Source organism: Styela clava, chromosome 9, assembly GCF_964204865.1.
Source record: "Styela clava chromosome 9, kaStyClav1.hap1.2, whole genome shotgun sequence".
In the NCBI taxonomy this organism is placed as follows: Eukaryota; Metazoa; Chordata; class Ascidiacea; order Stolidobranchia; family Styelidae; genus Styela; species Styela clava.
In genome coordinates this window covers 7222384-7247041 of record NC_135258.1, presented here as the reverse complement: position 1 = coordinate 7247041, position 24658 = coordinate 7222384, and the positions used below count along the sequence as shown (strand labels likewise).

At 33.0% G+C, this 24658-nt stretch overlaps 1 protein-coding gene across 2 annotated transcripts; it reads left to right on the top strand.

The window, feature by feature from the left end:
- Window positions 1-347: 347 nt before the first annotated feature.
- On the top strand, window positions 348-23610 carry LOC120338754 (uncharacterized). 2 transcript variants are annotated; one of them, XM_039406691.2, is made up of 8 exons: window positions 348-617; window positions 1387-1591; window positions 11630-11708; window positions 12097-12166; window positions 13866-13998; window positions 14989-15166; window positions 16009-16180; window positions 17901-23610. In XM_039406691.2, the coding sequence occupies exons 1-8, from the start codon at window positions 461-463 to the stop codon at window positions 19301-19303; spliced, it is 2397 nt and encodes a 798-aa protein (XP_039262625.2). In that variant the 5' UTR covers window positions 348-460; the 3' UTR covers window positions 19304-23610. The 2 variants fall into 2 exon arrangements, with proteins under 2 accessions (XP_039262625.2, XP_039262626.2); XM_039406692.2 differs by lacking the exon at window positions 13866-13998 and adding an exon at window positions 13674-13806.
- The last annotated feature ends 1048 nt before the right edge of the window (window positions 23611-24658 follow it).

The window sequence follows — 24658 nt, the reverse complement described above, 5'->3', positions numbered from 1 at the left end:
GACTTCCCATCCAGAATTGAGATTAGAGTGATTAAGGTTCTTTTCGAGCAGACGCAAGTCTATTTAAACGAGAGAGATTTCTACGCGAGAAAAACGCTCTTCTTTAATTGATATTTAGAAACCCGAAATGCAAAAATCGACGCATGCTGGAGAGGCGGGAACCGAATCCTGTTATCGGATCCTGTTGGATTCGAATCCTCCGGATTCGGTATTCTATATTGCCCGTCCCTTGAATGCGTATAAATGTGATACAAGGCTTTTGAACCTCGTAAAATTGGCTACTTTAGGTGGTATTTTATGTGTTTTACTACCTTGCCTGTTAAAATTTCACACAACCTCATGTTTGTTCAATACCCTCTACAGCTGTATAAAGGCACTACCTGTGCATATTGGTAGTCCAAGTGAACGTTGAGCCATATTGGCTCCTTCACATATGCTTGTTAATTAGGATAATCCTAGAATGCCTCCGACTCCTCCTGTATCTGGGGGACCAGTATGTAATGGAACTACTCACCCACAGCATCAGCCAAACTTCAATCAAACTGAAATACCACATGGTAGTCAGCAACCTGCTTCTACTGCATTGATGAATGGTCATTCTGAAGAGGTCAAATCAGGTAATTTTGAATTTTGTATATAGAATAAAAGTTTTTTCATTTTATTGCATTTGTTATATGAATGACCCTTTTAAAATGTTGTACATTGAAAATCATGTTATCTAGATTTAACCTTGTTAAAAAAGGTCGACTATTTTGTCAAGCGATGTGGACATGTGGAACATTATAATTTTAATACACGATGATACCAGTTTATTCTTTGTATAACCATCTTACAGAGACATGTTAAGCTGTATTAATTTGATGTTGGTATTACTTATGTATTATTCTCCCAGAGTGAGAAAGTTCAATTTGAAACATGGAGCGCTTTTAAGTTTTAATGCTTGATAAACTGTAATAATAGTCAGCCTTTCAAATTGCTGGGAATTTTTGCTTGAATAACAATAGCGTTTCTCTTACATGAAAATGATGAAGATTTGGATATTGTTGGGTTTTTATTTACCGGCATTTAAAAAATGGTAATTAGAATGCAAATAATTATTTAAAGGCTGGTTAAATTAAAGACGCCTAAAAAGGAACATGAAAAATGCAATTACGAATACAGTGGCGCGACCTATCGGCGAGTATATAACGTAGTAAGGAAGGAATAAACAATTTTAAAATAGGAGAAGGGAGGGATTCAACAAGAAATATTAGGTATCACTGACTCAAAGCATATAAAATTAACTCTCTCCAATGCTGTAACTTGATTTTAGTTGCATGCTAGATGAAATAGATAGTAGTTTGTACCAACTGTTCATGAAGTTTATTAATGTTGCTTTTTTACCAGCATATTTCTGTCAAGAAAATGAGTCTGAAAGAGGGAAGAGAGGCAGGCCACCCAAAAATAATTCAAAACAAGAACAATCTACTTCTGTTCCAAATGGAAAGATCAAGAAACGAGGTCGTCCACCCAAAGTGAAAAGTGAAGATGTTCCATCAAAACAGAGTAAAATTACAGACACAATGAAGAAAACTAAAAGAACTGTTAACAGGTAATGTGTGATATTTATTATTAAATGATGAGCTTCAAATAATGTGTAAAATTAGATAAAATAAGTATAATTTTGTAGCGATTGGGAAAATAATTTTTTCAAGTTCCAATCAAGGTTCGAACTAGTAAAGCCAATCTTTGATTGGTCATTTGTTCACAGATGTGGAAATTCCTGGAACTTCGTTGGTAATATAAAAATGGTGGTGTCACATTTGATGTCTTAGTTTGCCATATTGAGTTTTTGTGATAGATTAGCGAATTTCATATTAGTACCATTTTTTAAAGATCGCCTCCATTAAATTTAATTTTAAATCCATTTAGATCAGACTATGCAGGTGAATTTATCGACGCATGAAATCCAAATTGGGCTAAGTCCATTTTTCTAGTTTTGAGAAAAACGCAAAAAATGTTTTTTTTGTTTCTTTTTTTTATTTCTCTAATACCTTACATCGAGGATGTCTAGTTTTAATGGTCCACCAAAGTTACAATGAAGGCCATATTTAGATGGTATAAAAAAATTTGTGCTTCGCCCCAATTTTTTTTGGGTTTTTTTTTTTGGACTTGACCCTTTTTGGCTCTCAATTTTCTGGACCAGAAACAGTTTTATTGGACTTAGGGCCCCTCTATTATGTTATTATAGAGGCTGGTATGGACTTAGCGCTTTGTATTATATTTTTTGAGAGGAGCTATGTCCAAAAAACGGACTTAGCCCGAACTTACAATGCAGTTATCCAGAGCTAAGTCCACTATAGTAGACACAGATCTGTTTAGTTCTCAAATGCCCTAAAAAAGCAGGGTTATGTCCATAGCTGTCTTGAGATATAGAGCACCTAGAGATAAGGCAAATAGACCAAAATGTAGAGCTAAGTCTAGGAAAATCAGCAATTGAAAAATGTCATTTTTTGGAAAAGTGGACTTAGCACTGTTTGGTTTTGAGGTGTCGTTATGTGCATAACATGTTATTTTAAATTAGAAATATTTTAATATAAAACCAAATCTTCTTTGTTTGAATTTGAACTGAGGTAAACTCCACCATATCTTATTATCATATCTCTCAGTAACAATCAGACAGTAAGTCTTGTGTTATTTGTGCTTACTCATTCGCTGTACTGTGATAATGGGCATTAAGTGCCAATTATGGTCGTCCAACTAAAGATGGAACAACAAATTAAACAATGTTAATTATTTTGGAAATTCATTTCAAATGTGTAGTTTAGGTTCATCCATTTTGTTTTTTCCAATTCACTTTTCGAGATTTATCCACCTACTGCATATCCTCGCATATAGGCTAATCTGGCATATAAGACGACCTCCTAAAACGACCCATAACACACACATCACAGCAAATGGTTGCAGAAGAGAATTAATAAAAATGATAACCATTATTGTTATGTTTAACTTTTGTTAATAACGTTGAGAAATGTCTCAAAATCCGTCAAATTCATCCTTACTATCACTGTCAAACTTCCTGAAGAGATCTTTCCAGACTGCTATTGCTGTCAGCATAAACACGCAAGCGGTTATGACCCCATGTTTTGGCAACTTTTTTTTTGAGTTTTGAACTCTGCTTATATGTGAGGATAAATGGTAAGTTACCCTCAGAGACCATCACTATGATATTGTTTTCAATGAATGTTATGGTATTTTGGGACAACCTTTTTTTACCTCTCACTTTGAACAAGGCTCTGTGCAAGCAGATTTCCCTCATTAAGGAGCAACTTCATCCTGAAATTGCTTGAATCTCTTCAGTTTCACATTTCCTACGACTCGGGATAGTTGGGATGAGATTACAACCTGTGATATTTAAACCTCAGTACCAACATATTTAATACTTTAACCAGCAGGCCATTTTTGCCTCATATTAAATTGTGATGCTGTATGTTCTGATCAATAATATTACTAAATGAGTAATAATGATCAAATTTAAATTATGAGTTTTATTTGCCAAAGGTCAGCTCAGATTTGTGCTTTATAATTATATTTTATTGATTCAAACTTACCGTAAATGTGTTGAAATTGAAATTTATTCGAGATTTGTGTGATGAAATAATTTCAAATTACATGCATAATAATTTGTTAATATTTTTTTAATTAGTATTTTATGATGAATAGGCGTACTTTTGAATTATTATGCTTCATTCTAATCATACCCAATTTGAACATGTATGTTCAAAAGTGATGATTACTTACCATTTTGTATTTATAAGTAAAATTCAACGTTACAATTTGACTTTTTATATTATCTGATGTTTTAATCATGTATGGGTCATTCAATTTGAATATTGTCTTATACATTTTGAATCTTTTTCTTTTTTCTTTTAACTAGTTATGATATGCCTGACTTTCTGAAAAAACCAGCAATTGTAAAATGTTGGTTTTTGTATTCCATATTCCAAAATCATTGGTTCATCATTATTTGTTTTAACATCTTCATGGAGTTATTTAACACATTCACTCCAATTAAATTTTAGTCAAGAATAAAAGTGTCAAATGTATATTTTCATAATATTCCATATCTAGAAGATACTTTATGTAGGTATCTGATATACTAAAAATTATTTTAATTTTCAAATTCATCACTCCAAAAGTTTAATTGATTTGTTTAAAACTGGAATCTGCGTTGAATTAAAACTAAAAACTACATTCCTGATCAATCAATTTTGTAGCGGAATCTATTCCATCCTGTTTGCTCAGAATATTTTATCAATCGCTAAATGAGAGAAGCGTAAAACATTTGTGCAAATGACGTAACAGGAAAAATTGTAGAACCAAGTTGATTGGGGCATGAATGTTTTATATAAACCATATCCTGTACATTTTTGCATACTGTATTATCAAACCAAAGTATGGCTTGATATATTTCTTACCATTAATGTCTTAAACTCGAGAATTCATGTTTTTAGCAACCACCCACTACTATATCAGGGTGCATATATTTTTGTAAATTTGGTATATAGTGGTGTATAGGTATTACTGTATGTGTTTTATATATATATATATATATGTACAGGGTGATCGCTAGAAAAACAGAAAATTTGTTAAACAACTATTTATTTTGACAAAGAATAACTTTTTCAAATGCATATGTTATATTACACAGAACATTACAGAAATAAAATAGAACCTAAAAGGTATCAACCTAAAACAACGTAGAACCTAAAAGACATAAAATTGTACTGGTATCGAAAAAGGTATGAGTAAGCTTGTATTTTATTCGTGATCTTGTCTGACCTTCAAATTTTCTTCCTTTCTAGTGACCACTCTGTATATTATGTGTTTTGTATTGTAGTTTGATAGCAAAATACCACTAATCAACCACGCATGTCAATTGGTCGTCGTATTTTTTGGATTCACTTGGTATTTAAAATAGCATTTTCTGCTCCTTGGAATGTGGTATTTTTAATAGTAGTCCATTTATGTAAAACGAAGCTTTACTCTTTCATTTCAAATATTTCCAACAACTAGACCTTTGATCATTTCAATCTGTGATTAGAAAATCAATATTTTTAGATTGGACTCGAATGACCTCATGCTTAATTAACAGTAATTCATTCAATTTGATCTCACGAAGTCTTAAAATTTTTAAAAATTGCAAAGGGAATTTATCGATACCTTATATTGTTTTAGCCCTCACAGATGTATTAAATGAAGTAAAAATACTTGAACAATTACTGATTAAAACAACAACAAACCTGGTTAAGAATTAAGATATAATGAGAACTGACTTGATAACAAAATTGAAATTGTAAAGGGACTTCATGGACACCCTACCCTGTATATGGTACAATAGCGAATGGTTTCTAGGCTTAACCATAGCAAAACATGCATAACTAAATCCTTTGCTTCTTTCCCAGTTATGCGTGTTTAACTATATATGACTTACTGTTATAGTAAGCCATGTTAAAGATTCACTCTCCCTGAGCCTGATAATGGTTGTAACTCTTAATACTTGTGTAAGTTTAATTAGTAAATGTTAGCTTCGTTAGTTTTTATGTCATATGAAATGAACTAGAAATAAATGTACACATAAAGTCATACAATTTTCTGCTGTCTTATATTCTTTGTTACTTACAATTCATGTTTTCAAAAGTTAAACGATTACGGTATATTGTTTTGTGTTTAAATTTGGAAAAATAGTTTTTTTTGGGTGTGTGTGAAACAATTTTGAGTTTTTGACTATGCTCTAGTATAGGACTTAGAAACTTGGTTTATTTATTCTTAGTTTTCAATTCTCCTAACTGACCTATTAATAGAAAATAACGAGAAGTGTTGGTTTGTGAACTCTATGCTAAATGACCGCTTTAGTTATTTTTGTGCGACATGTCATCTGAGTTTCATCTTCTTTCTTGTCAGGTCTTGTCTTGTTGCCATTTATACATTGGTTTCATTCCAAGGTAATATGCAAATTTCTGCATGTTATGATGATTGTAATATTTTATGAATTGATATTCTGACAAAGGAAGTAATTCTTGTATTTTTTATAGAAATAACCACCATTAGTAGGCTCTGAAAGAAGCATTTTTAATGTAAAGGGCCTTTTATTGGACTAGTAGTCTAAAAGTCATTTTCTCGAGCAGTTGTTTGCGAATTTTCATTGAAGTTTGATTATTGCTTGTCTGGTATTTGACTCTTTGTTCATATTCTAAATACCTGTGGTCATGTTAGCTATCATATATCTGTTTGTTGCTTTATTGTACAAATTTGATTTGAAAAATTTGAATCACCGTATCAGAATGCTGTACAAACTGTTGTCAATAAGACTTTCCACTCTCATACCCTCACTAATAGCACAACAAGCACTCATTCAAAATATATTACTCAGGCATGGAGTATTTCTTGATATTTGTTGTTGCTTCTACTTGGCAGCTTATTCATATTAAGAAGTAAGACACAATCTCCAAGAAGATGAATTGCTTGATTCTTATCAATTGTATGTGTACTGCACAGTGTATATTGTATGTGTATAGTACTCTACCTACTATAAGAAATTAAGAATAATGTATATAATAATGGAAATGAATTTTTTTAAAAAATAATGAAAGTTTTCAGGAAAGACGTTTGGTCTAACTTCTTTTGAAGAACATTATTGATTAATCTTGATTGTATTTTATGATAACATACATAGTTTAATTTATCTATATTCAATCTCTATTATTTTTTAGATTCATTTTACCATTGTTTGAATGTACAAAGCAGAATATTTCAATCTGTGAAACATATCTATATCTATTTACCGCACATAGTTACATACCAATGAGCTGAGTCAATTCTGATTGATCTGTATCAGCGTCAACACATGCCTGTTTAAATTCTTATTAAAATGTCACTTTGTAAGTCTCGTATTTGGAATTGAAATGCTTGTAAGATGAAATAGAATATTCTAAGATGTTACCATAAGTCACTTTGATAAAAACCATTATTTTCATAATAGGTGGTTTCATTAAAACATTATTATTAGGCAATATTGGTTAGTGACACACACATATATAACAGTACAACTTGTTTTGCATATATGCTGTTTATTCTTTCTATCAAACCTTAGACTGGCTAAGTATTTCCACATGCCAATTCAAGTCATGTCATATAGCTTGTATGACATAAGAATACTAAATTATGTTCAAGGTCTTGACTTTTAATATAGCTTATGTTAGTCATACTTATATTGTCCCAGTACATCCTCAATTGCTGTGTTGAAGTTTGGTTTGAAGTAGTTTGTGGCTTTGAGTTTGTAGGTTTGGAGCTTCCTGATGGGACCTTCGTTGTTCAAATGTAATATTCCACATGTCTATTAGAAATTGTCTGTGTCTTTGTTTTTTAAATACTCCGTCAAATGACCATAACCACGGATGTCCAAATCATTGTATTTTGTATGTTTGCGTTAATTCGAACTTAACTATATTCAATACAGTATTTTGAATCCTTAATTTTATGGAGCAGGGTAATTTAGGATTGTTATATTTGGGAAATTATAATACTGAATAGTTAGTCTCGCAATGTGATACAAAAAGCATTGTTTCGGAATTATGAAACTTTGAAAAGTATAGAAGCAATCAATTTAATCTTATATCTTATTACACCTACATTCTCTAATTCAAACTCATCGACAAAATATTCAAAATAATATTTTAGAGTTTATTTAAAATAGAAGATTGTTTGGTTTTGATAATCCATATGTATGAGACAAGTTGAAATTGAAAGAAGCAATACATGACCAAATAAATGTTCAACACAGACGGGTTCAGTCATTCTGATTGCAATGTAATTTTAAATATATAAACATGTAAATTTTTAAAATCTAACCTGTATTTTTTGTTGTCATTTTAAAGTACTAGAACTATTTATATGATATGAATTCAATGTATTTTCATCTATTATAAACTCCTTTGTTTCATTAATAATATGAAGTTTTGAATAATATGATATATTTAAGCTCTTGATCGCCAGTACTGATATGATATCAGTTTTTAACATTCAAATTTATATTTCCCAAGGTCATAGATTATTTGTTTTGATAAGATGAATCTGATATTTTTATGAAAATTAGCTTTCTTAATACTGATTGATACTTTTTGTGGATGCGTAGGCTTAATCATGTTGTCAAGCATGTTCGTGAATTTAGTTCTGAGTTTTGGTTAGTCTAGAAGTTAATTAACTCGACCACAAAAAGTTTTTCAAGAGCGACAAGAATTTCATTTTGTGTTGGTAAGAAAAATTCTATTACAAACAAGTCGAATAATTCTGAAGGATAGAAAGTGAAGCTCTCATATGACTTGCCTGTACTCCTGTTATCTCATTAATAACCAAAGAGAAAAATTTAATCTTTGACCGTGGCTGTTTTATTACACTTGAGATTTGAAATCAGAAGTAGAAATAAAGTTTAATTATAAAGTTCAAACTGAGGCTGAAAATTTGATTCATTTTCTTGAATTGCCATTTTGAATGCTGTGAAAATCGAAACCGGGTTTGAAATATTTATTTTTCTCCCTGCTACATAAAACCATCATCTCGGATTTCAACTGGTTTCCCACGCTTCAAATTGACGTAAATAGAGAACAAAGACTTATTTGCCTTTCCTATTTTGATCAATTGAAATCTGTAATGGCTGAGTATCATTGCTTGTACTGTTTGGCTTGAGAAAATAGTAAATCCATAATAATTTGCAATAGTACTGATAATTAAGATAACCCAAATGTTAATAATGTTGATTAGGCAGCTAACCGCATGTCACAGCATGCATTTGGTGTTTATGAATTTAAATATTACTTATAATCAGACTGACCAAAATGTTAATATTGAGAATGGAAACTCACAAAAAAATTAAGTAGCTAACCACATGTTGCAGCTTTTGATAAATATGAATATTGAGGAATTTAAATAGTAGGCTACTTATCAAAATGACCAAAATAGTAATGTTGAAAATAAAGAGTTAACCATAGCCACATGTGACAGCTTCCATTTGATAGTAATGAATTTAATTAAACAGTACTTATAATTTAAAAAATTAAATTTCAATGTTTTCAATGTTTAAAATAGAAAACTCGCAGCTAACGAAAGCCAAATATTCCAGCTTCCTCTGATTGATGAAATCAAATAATATCTATAATAAAAATGAGGAAACTGTTATTGGTTATTAAAATTAAAATAAAAACAAAATATTAAGCTGTTTACCACATGCCAGAGCATGCATTTGACAGTGATGAATATTAAAAACATAATAAATCTTTATTCCAAATGCATTTCATAATTATGCGTAAAAATTCAATCTAATTTAGAATATTGAATATCTTCCTAAATAGATAGAATTGCATAAATCAATACACCTTGAAGGTACTGAATCTGAAATAGGGAAAATGTGAAAAGGTAGCTGGTTTTGCCTAGTCTTCTAGTTCGAGGTTTCCCTCGGGGTTCGAGATGACTGCACAGGGGGTCAGCAACAGAAAAAGTCTTATTATACAAATGAATATATCATAGTCTTATTGAATAACCAACCATTAGTCTGCCAGTATTCAACCATAGTATGTATTGATTCAGACATTCATGAGTTTTATTCCGTCAAAGAAAACATTATCCTTTCTTGTTGGTTTGGCACAAAAATTGATATGGCATAGGATAGGGGTTCGTCAAAAATATGATTCACAAACAGTGGTTCGCGGCCCAAAAAGTTTGGGAAACCCTGTTCTAGTTTATAGAATGTATGCGAATGTTGGTATTTCCTCATTCATCTGTTGCCCTTATAGTGATTGAAAATAAATCCAATATTTTAATAAATGAAAATTCCTAGTCTGAAATAGACTATTATTCATTATTTCCTATTATAATGAAGACGGATGCTAGGCAGATGTTAAATGCAAATTCATATGTTTTATAATTAAGGTTGTTTCTAAATAATTTGAATTCTGAATGTTATTAAAATATATTTCAATCTTCTAGGTAAATTTGTGATAAATTTTACTGAAGTTTTACATTAATAATAATTTTCCTGCGAAACTTGGCAGTTTCGATTTCCCGAATAGATTTCTCTTTGAATAGTAATAATTTGAAAACCATGTTAAATTGAAAAAAATTTGCCATTCTCAGTCACAAATAGTTAGTGTTTTCATGATTTTTTAAATACATTTTTTTTGAATAGTAATTATTTGAAAATTCATTTTATCGCAAAAGTTGAACATCTTTTAAAACTTTTGCAAATTTTGGTACTCCCGTAGTTTGTGTACCAGGTTAAGGTTAGGACAATATTTTATTCCGATTTTTCTCATTTTAGTTCTATTACGAGTTCGGGGACTGTCTGTGTTAGCCAAGTTAATATAGCCCCAGCCCATCGTAATCATTCCCTTCACACAACTTGATGTAAATTGGGCAAACAAAATAAGTTACCTCCATGCTGGTACACACAGTTTTGGAGCACCAAAATTTTCAATGAACTGCAATCAATATGCAACCCCAACATATGCTGGAGGATGCTGCTACGTCACGTTGCCATTTTATTCAAGGAAATGTATCTAACTCTTTGAATGAATGTACCTTTGTAGTTTTCAATTTATTGCTATTGTTCTATTATCATTTATTGCCATTATTGCTATTGTGGAGTCTTGTTTTGTATATGGGATATGTATACTGACAATTACACATCTTCATAGAATTATATGATTGATTTTGCCTCAAATTTAAAAAATGCATAACAACTTTATATCTGTATGAGTAATAAAGATTGATAGAATGGTCCAAATCACCATTTGATTGGTCTGACATAACAATTACGGTACTATTTGGCTTCCATATAGACAGTTGTTTTGTTTTTTAGGGTTGCGCAATATGTCTACTGCCAATCAAGTATTTCATTTGAATGGTAAATTCAAAACAACTGTTTCAATTCAAATAATACTGAGCTCCCATTAAATGTGTAAACATGGTTTATCATCAGTAATTCGTGGTCTGCTGAAATACTAGTTTTTCTTACTAGCTTATTAGCTCATTAGTTATCTAATTGGTAATGGTGATGGCCATCTGAGCTTCATGCTAACTTTTGAGCCCTTTTGCAGTTTCATTAACTTTTCGGTACTCCCGTAGTGTGTGTACCAGGTTAGGTTTAGAGTTAGACCATAATTTTATTCCGAATTTCCCTATTTTAGTTCTATTACGAGTTCAGGGACTGTCTGTGTTAGCCAAGTTAATGTAGCCCTGCCCATAGGTTTCAGTTCCTTGACAGAACTTGATGTAAAGTAGGCGAACAAATTTAGTTACCTCCATATCGGTACACACACTTCTGGAGCACCAACTTTTCTGTAGGAATAGCCACGAATATTCAGGAATATCTCATGAGGTTATGGATGTAACTATAATATAATACTTCTGGCATCCGTGCAACTAATCTTTTACATCACAGAATTTGATGACATATTTCTATAATCATTATAAAGTACCGTATTCTTCCAGGAGTCCCCAATCGTGTCATTCTTTGAATAGAGGATATAAACAAAAACATATCAACATTGGAATTTGATTGAATCATAAAGTAAACTTTTTATAACTTAATTTTCAGGTTCAAAGGAGTGACAAAAGAAGAATTATTAGAAAAATTTTTACCAGATCGTATTAAACATGATCTCGATATTTTAATTGTAAGTAATTTTTCTTTCAATTTCGTTTTCTTTTTTCAATATTTATTATCAACCATTTCATGGATTAGCACGAATTAAGTGTACCAACTAAATAACATATTTCCACAGAGGATAGACATAATTGACCAAATTAAAATTATAATGCTTCGTTTCAAACAAGATTAGCTGCATGGTGCTAATGATGCAAGCCAGAAGCCACATGTTCTTAGATTCTTGTCTATAAACATAACCAATTTAAAAATATTTTTTATATTTGTTCTATAACTCTATACAATACTATACTCTCTAACTCTTCTATAAAATTATTTTGTTTCCGATCCTTGTTTAGAAGCATGATCAATTACAAAGAATGTGCGATCTGTTATTTAACTCGTTATTTTGTTTCTAGATTGGAATCAATCCTGGTTTATTTGCTGCTTACAAAGGTCATCATTATGCTGGTCCTGGGAATCATTTCTGTAAGTTGTTGCTTGTATTACATTTTAATTAATCGCATAAGTCTCGAAAGTAAATAGTTAATATTCAGAAATTGGAATGTTGAAGTTGTTTTTAAATCAAAACTTATGATTATGTAGCCCCATTTGTAAATTTTCAAATTAAAGTTAGAATAGGTATCCTGAGTACAGATCAACAACCTAAGTTATAATTTTTGAATAATAATATTTGAAATATTAAAACAGGTATTATACGAATATGGATTGATTTACAACAGCTTCCTTATTTAGTGTCATAGTATATATTGGGTGGTATGAAAAATGAATAACATTAATAATCGTTATCTGGAGAATCATATATTATTGTTTATCATATTAGGACTGATTCGACTTATAAAAATGCGATTCTGATTCTGAAAAAACTTTTCAATTGTCCATTTTTCTTTTTCTCAGTATATTCTTATTCATATGAGCGTATCTCTGATAATTTCTACCGACTATTCTAATCTTTACTACAGAGGCCATGAACTACCAATCTTTATATTTTGTTGACTGAGTGACATGTCTGTGATATTTCAAAGTCAAACATCCGTTTCCTCTTTGATTACGAAATCTCGAATATATGGGTTTATGTACAAACCATTACGTTAGTCAATATTGCTCAATGTCCTTATCTGACTTATGTTGACTGAAGAACTTCAAAAATACAAATAAAATTCTTCAATACATTCACAAAGAGTTGAGTGTTTAAGTGAGAAAGAAAGGTTATAATGGAAATGTAATTTTAAATCAACCATGTCATGACACCTGTTTCGAAATCAGTGAATTCTAATAAACAGCTTTTATCTTTTTTTCTATATTTTGGCATCAGAATTTTGACACTGTCAGAGTTTCAAGTGAGGCCTATTTTTGTCCTGAGCATCAGATATCAAATATTCAGAATGGCAAATTTTATGATTCATAACATCGAGAAATAACCATATCGAATACATCTAATTTCCATTGTGTTTAATTTTTTGATTTATTTGTGATCCCCAAATTAAACTTCAACTTAAAACAACAATGGTCGCAATTCAGTTGTGGCTTCAAATTTTTGGAATCTATTCAGAATATTTATACTTTTTAAATTCCATAAAAAGCAGTTTATAGTTTGAAATTTCTCTATTGTTTGAACTAAATACTCAGATCCATCCACACCCGAAGTAGATAATATCACATTTTTCAGAAATGGACTTTTCGATCTTCTCTCAAAACAGACCGGATGCTGTAATGTGGTCTGAGTTTCAGAGCTGTACTTGTTCTAGTGTTCGTTTTAGGTTGTGCCTTTCTTCCATTTTTAGCTTTGACTGTTAGAACTTGATAAAAATTACAAATAGCTCTCCAATAACCGCAAAAATATTATGTAAGCTAATTCCATTCTACTCAGGTTTTAAAATATGGGTATTAAAACTCTTTTTTTTTTAATCTTTATTCGTGAATAAATCCAAAAAATATATACTCTACCAGCCTAATAAGCGAATTTTCAATGCAGGGAAATGTTTATATTTATCTGGAATGATCCCAATTCCATTAACTGGAATGCAAGATTATCTAGGTCTTGATTATGGAATTGGTTTCACAAACATTGTAGAGAGAACTACCCCCGGAAGCAAAGACCTTTCCAGGTGAATATTTTTAAATTATTTACATTGTCATGACGACCTTGCTATATTTTTCGCTACAGGGAGTTGTTTGAATATGTCTGGCTTCGTTGATAAGAAAATGACGTCAGATAACGACGCCGATCTACTCGATTACGGAATCGGGTTTTCGACGATTGTTGAACGTACGACCCCTGGTGCGAAAGATTTATCAAGGTATGTCTGACAAATGATATTCTGCTGATTATTCACTATTTAAGTATTTTTACTATCAGTAGAGGTTGCGCGAGACTAACTCCCAATTCTTCCTCAATGCCTTTGCACTAGTGGATTCTTATGCGTATGATGCAAGGATGCTGTAGCAGTAATAAAAATACGATATTATGCAATCAAGAGTTCTGCTGTAAACTAACATAATTTTTTTCTGTAACGTTTCGTCTGACCAAAATCAGATCTACAAAAAATCTGTTGTTGTAACTGTTTGTTGTAAACTGCTTGTTTGAGGGAGTCTGATTTTGGTCAGACGAAACGTTACAGAAATACATTTGTGTTAGTGGGCAGCAGGACTCTTGAATTGCATAAAAGGTATTTTTATTTCGAAATAATAAGCATTTGCACAGAAACGTTGTTGATAGAAAGTCTGCAATTTTGGATGTGTCATCCTACTGAATTTTTTATATTCCGTTTGTGGTCTTGAATTGATCATTATCGGGAACTTGGACTCAAATTGTTTGGTATCCAGTTATGAAATAGGGTTATTAATATTTAATCCCTCTTTATCAAATCAAGTTTAAATAATTGTTAGCTGAATGTAATGTCAGAAATATATCCTAGATATTATTTTTATCTTGGGGGGAGAGGAAAAATGATAAGACAGTCTTCTTGTATGACAGTCTCATCATCTTGTCGTCTTGTCCGGTTACCAGTTGATATCGGGTATGGGATTAGTTAGCCAGTTATTTATTTCAGATGCATGGACTTGATGTGGAAGAAGCCGTAACTGACCAGCGGTTACGCAAACCAATATACGGTGGTGAGGAGTCGTAGTGCTAACAATCTTATTGCACCTGCGAACTCACGCATTGGCAAGCGTACTCAGATTTTTTATCACAGTTTATAACAATACCTTCAATTCCTTTATTTTTCCTATTTCTTTTTTAAACATTTCTGTTTTTCCTATTAATTTTTCCCCATTTTTATTTACAGTAAAGAGATCCGAGAAGGGGCAAAAAAACTTATAGAAAAAATTCAGTTTTATAAACCAAAGATTGCAGTATTTAATGGAAAAGGAATTTATGAAATATTTTCAAAAGAGATTTTCGGTCAAAAAAAGAAAGATTTTGTTTTCGGTACTCAAATCAATAAAATACCGGAAACTGATACTGTAAGTTTCAAATTTTAAAACTTTGTTTATGTCATTATCTGCAAACAAAATACAGGGTGTCCATGGAGTCCCTTTACAATCAATTTTGTTATGAAGTCAGTTCTTAATATATATATGGCTCCAAACTCTGAGCATCCCGACTTCGAATACTGGTTCCTGATTTCAGGTTGAGGGAAATTTTAAGTCTTGACTCAACTCTGAGACGGCCAAATTTTATCCACAAAATTCCTCAATTGTATGTTGAGAATGATTAGTCAACCAAATTATTTTTTGTTTCAATCGTCCCAGAGTGATTAAAACCCTCATTTCTAATGTCTGTAATATTTGATTGGTGATCTCAAGCAATCCATTAAATGAAGAATTCTTCTTGGTATTGATTTGTGTCGTTTTACCTACGCTTGATTTTCTACCCTATTTTTTGGTTGATAATATCTGAACAACTTTTTAGTCAATATTTGTTAAATTCGTAATAGGGGCATACGTTATTACAGTATCATTGTGAAATGAAGCAAATATTATGATATAAAACTAATGAATTCACTATTCGATTAGACAATATCAATACAAAACAGTATATTGTGATTCCTCATTTTATTTTAACATCGCTTGTTATTCAACAACAAATACCTTTATAGGCTACAACATTATCAATGTGTAGTGTTCACTCTAAAGAATTTATGAGTGGCTTCTCGCACTTATATTTTTCTTATTTTAGTTCTATTACAAGTTCGGGATTATGGCCTAACCCTAACCTGATACACATACTACGTTCTGGTGTCCGCCATCTTGGTTCACATATTACGGAAGCACTGTTATTCTTACTTATAATCTTCTCGTTTTAGTACATTTACGTGATGGCATCATCAAGTGCACGATGTGCTCAATTCCCTCGAGCACAAGATAAAGTCCATTTCTACATCAAATTAAAAGAGCTTCGAGATAGTTTGCGAGGAGTAAAAAGTGATGAACCAGTCCAAGAATTATCGTACACATTTGATTTGAAAAAGGCTACAGGTTGGTTTAAGAAAAATAATTTTTGTTCAAAGTAGCGTATTTGTAACTACTGTAGAAACTCTACTTCGAAATTAATTCATGCGAGAAGCCCCTTCGAAGGTAGAAAATTTTGTAAATAGGGATGGATTTTACCTGTAAATGCCCTAATTCGTTCTAAGCCCTAACACAGTGGTTCTCAACCTTTTACCGACCGCGTACCACTTTACTGTTTTTTACTATGGCTGCGTACCACCGACAAGCTTCTGTTTTTGCGTGGAGAAAAAGTCCCAAGAAAGGCACTACATCATTTGTGGCGTAACACGCAAAACGGTCAAAAACATGCCCATATCGCTTAATTTAAGGTGGGCAATAGCGGGCGACGACGATCTCTAAAAACAAGAACTGATAGCGCACCAGAGCTGTGGACGTTTCCCCGACCATTGACCCTGGAAAAATTACCCTTATACTTTACTATTGCAAACTTCATGCTTATTCTGAGACAGTTTTGATTGTAGGCGCATCTAAACTGGTTTACGTGCTTGACACCATCATTTTTACTAAAATGAATCAACCATGTGCCGTTTGCGGATACTGATATAGCTAGGTTTAGCCTTGTCCATCGCAGCTTTTGCGAGATTCAATTTTGATTACTGCTCCGCGAAAGACATGATGATAATTAAGTTAATTATTGCACAATTAATTTCTTGAAACACAACTGAAAACTGACAAATGTCTCTCAAAACTACAAAAACCAGCCAATGTTTGCAACCATGCTTGAATATCTGTTTGAGCGAAAAAAGTGTCTGAGCGGCTGGGTGCAGAAATTGCAATTGTTACGTGTTGCGTCATTATTGACTCCTTGGTTATAATTACAAGGAAACTGATGCTTGGGGAAACATCCATAAACGCTGTTCAGCGAATACATACAGTGAGGATCTAAGGAAGATAAAGCGTTGCTGGCATATTTTAACTGAAAGGTTAATTGCTGCAATAATTCAAATCTGCTCGCGTACCACTTGAAAATCTCCCGCGTACCACTAGTGGTACAAGACCGCAGGTTGAGAACCACTGCCCTAACAAAACATGGACATGATATTTGTATAAATTATAATAATGTAATTGTCGTACATAATTTCACACTGCCTATTGCAATCTTTCCAATAATCTATTGTTTTACTTTTCCTTCACCTGCCGGAATGCTGACTTGTAAATATTATCGTTTGGAACAATATAGAATATGGACTAGTAATTTATTATATCAATCTTTGCGATATGGCCATTTCCCCTTAATATGCAGTTGGGGAGACATTGTGTTCTTTTTCCCTGACAGAAGGATTCTGCTAAGATATCTTATTCATATAAACAATGACTTATGTCTGGTCTGGTTATTGATCCCCTTGGTAGCTCTGTAAGCGGCATATTTGCTGGTGTATTGGTATAAGTAAAAACGACAATGGGTGATGTGAACAAGAATACGACTCCATGCCAATGTGTGAGGGTATGAACTAGAGCAATACATGGCAGTTATGTCAGCACAAATAAAGTTGGTTCGGTCATTTTGAAATGTGTTTCCAGTTTTTGATTGTATAATACATAGTTCTTCTGCCGATGATTGGCGATTGGAGTAGTCCCTTGTATGTATGGGAGTAGATAACCAATCAATCTGTCCAGATGCATGAATTCTTTAAAAGTAATAGTTTCGTAAAGTTGAGAGTTTTATCCTTTGTTTCATATTTTTCAGAGCTTGCTAAAGTGCAACATATAAAGCAAGAGAGATTTGATCCCGATTACGACGCTTTTGATGCAACTAAGAATGGAAATACATCGTACCCAGTGTTCACGGCAACAAATGGTCCTACGACTTCTAATGTACAAACTACTTCCCATAATGCAATTGATATGAACAATAATACCCACAATGCAACTGATATACCCAGTACAAGCGCAACTCCGCAAACCATGAACAATAATAACAATGCCACAAGTGCGGATGTTAAAATTGTGCAACAAAAAACTGTGAAAGAAGATAATAACGTTATGGCACGACATGCACACCTTGTGCGATATTTACGCCAAGACGCAGATTCTCAAGAACCCGGTCCAAGTCAAGGACGTAAGGGATCGCAACAACCTGTCACTCTTAGTCCTGGCAACCCCAAACTTCAGCAAGACATCAGTGAAGAACTCAGACAAGAACGGGTTGGGAATTGGGTTAGGGAACAACAAAGTTTAGAATATGATTCAGAGCCACCTATGGGTATGGATAGGCCAGACGAAGGGGCCCCTGGGGCACAAGACGCAGGATTAGGGGGCCCTGTTGAAATGGACGGTGCTAGTCAATTAAGTGTAATGAGTGCTGGTGTGTCTGGTTCGGCGTCCGAGTCGACCTCTGGTTACGGGTCGATTGATGCTAGTAGTCGTAGAGTTCGGCTAGACCGGGTTGAAATGTGGGTTTTAGAACAGCAACATGTGCGTCGGCACAACGCTGGAAATCAACAACAAATTCAACAGTCGATTCAGGCTGCTAGCAGCAATTCCTTTAATCCTCAATCTGTCGCTGCTGTGAGACCGGAATCTCAAATTCAACCAAGCACTGTTGCAGGATGGCTCCAATCGGCTACGATCCCGAACACAATGCCAGCCGCTAGTTTCGGGATTATGCAGTCCCAAAGTGGCATGACACCTGCTATCTCAAGCCAAATGTTCTCCAATGGAAATCGAGCTATACAGAGAACAACTTCTGGTCATATTAACCAAGTTAACATGGTTATTGATCAGATTGCCGCCGGTCCTACAACAAGCGCAGGAAGAAGTTCTCCATATGGTTTCAACCGCACAGGAACGCCTTCACGACGTGATGGAGGTAGTGGGAGTTCTTTCAGCACCGCAATTCGTCCACCAGTGCCTCTTTATAGTAGTTGGGGAGGGGAGGGTTCCAATTCAGGAGGATCAGCTATATCCTCACCTGTTGTGCCATTCGTGGCAAACTCTACGACCCATGCAAGCCCCGCACAACCTTTTATTGCCAGTGCTAATAATGCGTCTTTACCTACTTTAACATCTCAAAATTTTTCTAACGCTTTGTCAATGTCATGTCAATCTGCTGGTAACAATAGCTTTCTTGCACCTCATTTTAATCTGTGATTTACTGTCTAATATTTGTATATTCCTTGAGCACTGATGAATCTTCTTCTGTTGCCGTAGATACGTCTGACCGTGATCCACTATATTTACATCTCAATATTTTACGTGGACGAATCAGTAAGTATTTAGTTTCAAATTCAAATATTGCAACAAAATGCAATTTTTGAATTTCTGACTGTTTCTGATTATTTTCTATTTCCATATTATCTTGTTTTAAAACCTGCTAGAAACCTAATACATTGGTGGACAAATCCAAAATTTCAAATTCCAGAATTGTCAGAAAGCACAATTTCTAGTCTGATTTCTAACCATTTAAATGATTTAAAATTCTTTAATTATTTTGTTTTGAAATTTGCAGCAAACCTAAACATTAGTAAATTGGTCTAAAAATTAAAAAAAAAAACGCTACAAACTTAGTAGGTTAAACTCAGAAAAGTTATATTATTTCGTATTCAACCTATTCCTTCTAAATGATGGTGCTTTTGGTCACGGAACTCTGTAGTTCTCATATTATTAATCTAACCACCCATATTCGAAAATTTGCATTTTTTTTTACAAGATATGAATACAAGGTTTGGTGTTATCTCATAATGGAAAATAATCAGACCATCAAATAATAAATCTCATGAATTCCTATTTCTATCTTGATTGGTGCAGAATTATTATTCAGTCACCCATACATTTCGTAGTCGTATCATTATCAACAAACAATCATCACTCAGAAGTTTGATATTCTTGCTCCTGGGAAGCCCAAAGTAGAAACCTTTGACTGTGTTAACACTACTTAACCTAATTTTTGTGTATCATAAATTTGAGCCAGTTTTGATGATGAATTGGTCCAATTTGAATCATTTTTAAATTATAATCAAATTACTATAACTCGGTGAAGAAATATCTTTTTCTAAAAAATCACAAAATATCAATCTTTCCTGAAATTCATTGTCCTCTTCATTGACCAATACTCAGCGCACTTTGACGTTAAATTAAAGTCCATTTAATACAGCATGAAATGGAGTTAAAGCGGAATATACCTCATTAACTCGAGTGTGCGAATCTTAGAAGTTTTATTTTGGGTGTCCCTACTTTACTCACAAACACCTCACTTGTATTTCACATATTGCTCTCACTTCATTATATGTTATTGTATTATTTTCATTTTATTATTCACTAGCAATATTTCATGCTATTATTTCATAGATATTTCATAAGAAAAAGGTTTGTGGCTAGACCAGGGTTTTTGTATTCCAAAATACTAATTTCAGATAATCTGATTTGCTATTCATCTGGCAAAGAGATACCCCGCAACACAGATAAGGATTTTGCTATGAAGATACTTTAAAAATTATGTATTTTGTTTTGGACATTCCAAATCATTGCTCTAATAATACAGGGTGTCCATACGAATTTACAGTTGTAATTTTATTATTACTGTAAGTCAGTACTCAATATATCTCAACCAGGTTTGTTGTTTTTAATCAGTAATTGTTTTTTTACCTCATTTAATACATATGTGGGGGCCAAAACAATATATGGTATCGATAAATTCCCTTTGCAATTTTGAGGCTTTATGGACACCCTATATGTCTCAGTCAGAAAGCTTCGTATTTTATATCATTTCTGTTGCAAAACAGTAAACTGCACTGAATATTGACAATACATGGTGTTTAAATCATTCAAAGGCATCATTTCAGATTAACAATTTCATATGTTTTTTACATATTTCTGTTGCAAAATAGATTATCTAAATGCTATAATCTGAATCCATAAAAAATTTGGGGAATGCTTTATCACTCTGCTTTTTTGCCGAAACGCATGTTGCAGGTGTTCAGTGCCTTTGCATTTGCATAATCCATAGATAGTATATAAATATTGGGATGGACACCAAGAAATAATACAGGGAGTGATTTGAATGATGATTTATAACATTTACCCATTCCTATTCACAACTAAGAAAACTATACAGGGTGTCCATAAAGTCAATTTTCAATTTTGTTATGAAGTCACTTCTCAATATATCTTAACCAGGTTTGTTGTTTTTTTAATCAGTAATTGTTCAAGTATTTTTACTTCATTTAATACATCAGTGAGGGCTAAAACAATATATGGTATGGTATCGATAAATTCCCTTTGCAATTTTAAAAAATATGAAAACTTTATGGACACTATATATTTGATCTTCAACTAAAAAGCCTTCCCAAACATTCAGAACATAAGACCGGATAGCAGTTGTCAATAATGGTAATTCACTATCTATAAATAATAGAAGAATATAGGACTTACCAAAGAGAGAGAGAGCAATTCAAATGGTATTATTAGCCATGTTTTCATTCCTATTCTCAACTAACATAACATAAAATCATCATGTTCAAGTAATAGTCGTCCTGAAAAATCATTGGCAATGAAAGGTTGTTGAATCATATATCCATACAAATAATATTGGTGGATGTTTTCAAAATTTGTAAACAACAAATCACCTCAATGTAGAAACTAACACTGCATGAAAAGCCGGTCTTTTCAACCTAATTGATGGATTTCTAATAGGAAATACATGCTTTGCTAACGGGTGTTTTCTCACTGCTGTTTTCAAATAAAAAATTTTCAATTTGGCTCTTTCTGAAGTTGTTTTCCATTGTAATGAAACAATAATATTCTTTTTTAAATTCATAATCAAGTGTTATCATGAATGAAATGTATTAGTTGATGTCCAATCAATTTGTAGCCTTCCATTATTGGTTTGAGAGTCTCAATGATATGTTGCTCAATGAATTAAAACTCCCTAAAAGTCTTTTGTTCCAATATTTACACCCGGCATATTTATTTTATGCTTGGTGATCAATTCTATTTGGCTTCTTAGAACCATATGTTACAACTTCTCTGCACTATATTTACCTGTGACCCAAAACAATGGAATTGTGATTGGCTTTCATCAGGGGTTGGCAACCTACGTCTGCAACGCTTCACCGAATTACAGCAACAAAACAGCTGTTTCGACGATTATATTCATTATGTAACAGAATTTATTGTGTAAGATTTATTGTGTAATAAATTATATTATAACCTAACAAGTGCATATAATTCACAATTACTCGTTTAACTAGCCTATAATTTATTCAAAGTATTCATATGGAATTTTTTAAATGTAATCAATTCGATAAATGTATCACTGCTTGATTTTTATTTTAAAAAATATCATCTGTTCGGATTTTAACTTTCTGAAAATATGTCCGGCCCGCAAATGACTCAATTTTAGCCCGCGAGCGACAAAAGGTTGCCGATCCCTGGCTTACATCTTCAACATTATATTCTCTTGTGTAATATGATGTCTAGGACAGACAGTTGCCAGTTCTATGTGTATTTTGGCCATCTCAGCAATTATGTACTTCTCTTCACTCATGGCTTCGAGTTGGTATGAAATATATTCTTTTGCCTTGTTACATCTGTTGAATTTTTATTTAGCGATAAATATTGCTATGTGTGCTATATTATATTTATTTAATATCATGTATGTGTTGTTTTCATCGCTTATTTCTCCTTCATTTGTCTAGGATTTTGCTTTTATATTCATTTGTCCAGCCTACACAAGTTTATTTACAGCAGTAGGCAATTTAGATATTGTATGTCGAGTGTAGGAGCCATTTTTTTTTGTAATCAAAAGCCTGAAAATCACATTTAAATTATGTTGCCATATAGGCATAGTGTGCTAGGATTTTAAGCGTTAATCCTGGTTTATTTAAATGCTACCAATGCATTGTTGAGTCTAACTGAAGAGGACCAGTGAGAGACATGCTTGTAAGTGTTTTGGATAAGAGAGATCTTAAACAAATACTGTTAAATGTATACCAACTACTATCAATGCAAGTTATTGTTAAGAAATATCACACATTAAGCCAAAATGCCCAGAACGTTACAAGTCCATGCATCTGAAAAAAAATAAATGGCTAACTAATCTCATACCCAACATGGACTGGTAACCGGACAAAGGTAGTGGTACGTCATATGATTAACGAATTTCCTTTCCTCTGGGATAAACATGTAAATCACATCCTAACCTATTAGGAATTGATTTGAATATTTTGTATTGAAACACTGGTGATATTAAACCTATTATTAAAATATTTGCCAGGCACCGCGGTAGGATCAAAACACTGGAATACTTTATTAATTTAGTCTTATTAAAATCCCGTTTTTGTTTTTGATAATATTGTGTGACTTTGACAGGTTTTAATTAGTATTTCTTTCTGTTGGGAAGTCTTGTACATTTTACTGCTTAAAACTTCGCTATTAAATATCTTTAGTGGAAGCGAAAACCGTTTTTGTGCTTGGGGGTTCATCTGTGACGCAGATGGTTTTGACTGCATAGCATTCGGATTTTTGAACGACCTTGTCATCACTAAGACTGGGACTTCGAATACCTGATGAATTCAGAATCGAATATTTTTTTTTCGAATCGCATACCCAGGAGATATATAATTGTATGAGACTTTCCTATTGTATTGGGTCCTTCCGACACATAAGTTACTGAAAACATAGATTACATCACTCAGGCGGATTACTGAAAGTTCACACACAATAAGAAACACGTTTTATCAATAACTTATTACAGAAATTAGCCATATATATGTCTGAATTGCGTTGAAAAAATATGGCTTCGATAAACAAAAAAATTGAGGAATTCGACTCGACCATTGGCGGAAAGAAAAAAACAAGATGTCTGCGATTCGAAATTTTCCTCTGAACCGATTCAAAATGCCCAGCCCTAGTTATCACTTCTTTGATTACCCTACGTGGATTTGCGATGTACTGACCGGCATATCTTATAGTGTCTGCAAGTGTGGAAATCTGTGGCTCGGCGGCGTGCCGCGTTGTTCTAACCCTGTATATCAAGGCCAGTAGGCTATGCCTCACCGAGATAAGGCCAGCTCTCACATATCAATGGCTGCCTGCACAGAGCTTTTTCCGGAGTGAGGAAACTTGTAAAAATATCTACACAAGGTCGGTTTTTTCTACACTGAATTTCTATCCAGAGCAGAGGTTCCCAACTGCCGGGTCGCGAGGATTTTTCGATCGTACTCTTTGTAAAATGAAATTCTGTTTTAAAGTACTAATTCGCTCAATCACTAGTATTCGTTGCATTAATTCAAAATTAAGTCGGATATTTTGGTAAGACGAACATTGTAAAATATCATAGGACTGTTTATTGTTCGTCGTCGCAAACTCGAATATTTCCTACATGGGGGCAGTTGATAAACCAAACAGGACCCATATATATACCAAATGTATTGAACTCTGCTTGAGTAGACTTGGTACAATTTGTTAAAAAGAAATACGCTATTTTTTCTAGTCCCATTAAGCTCG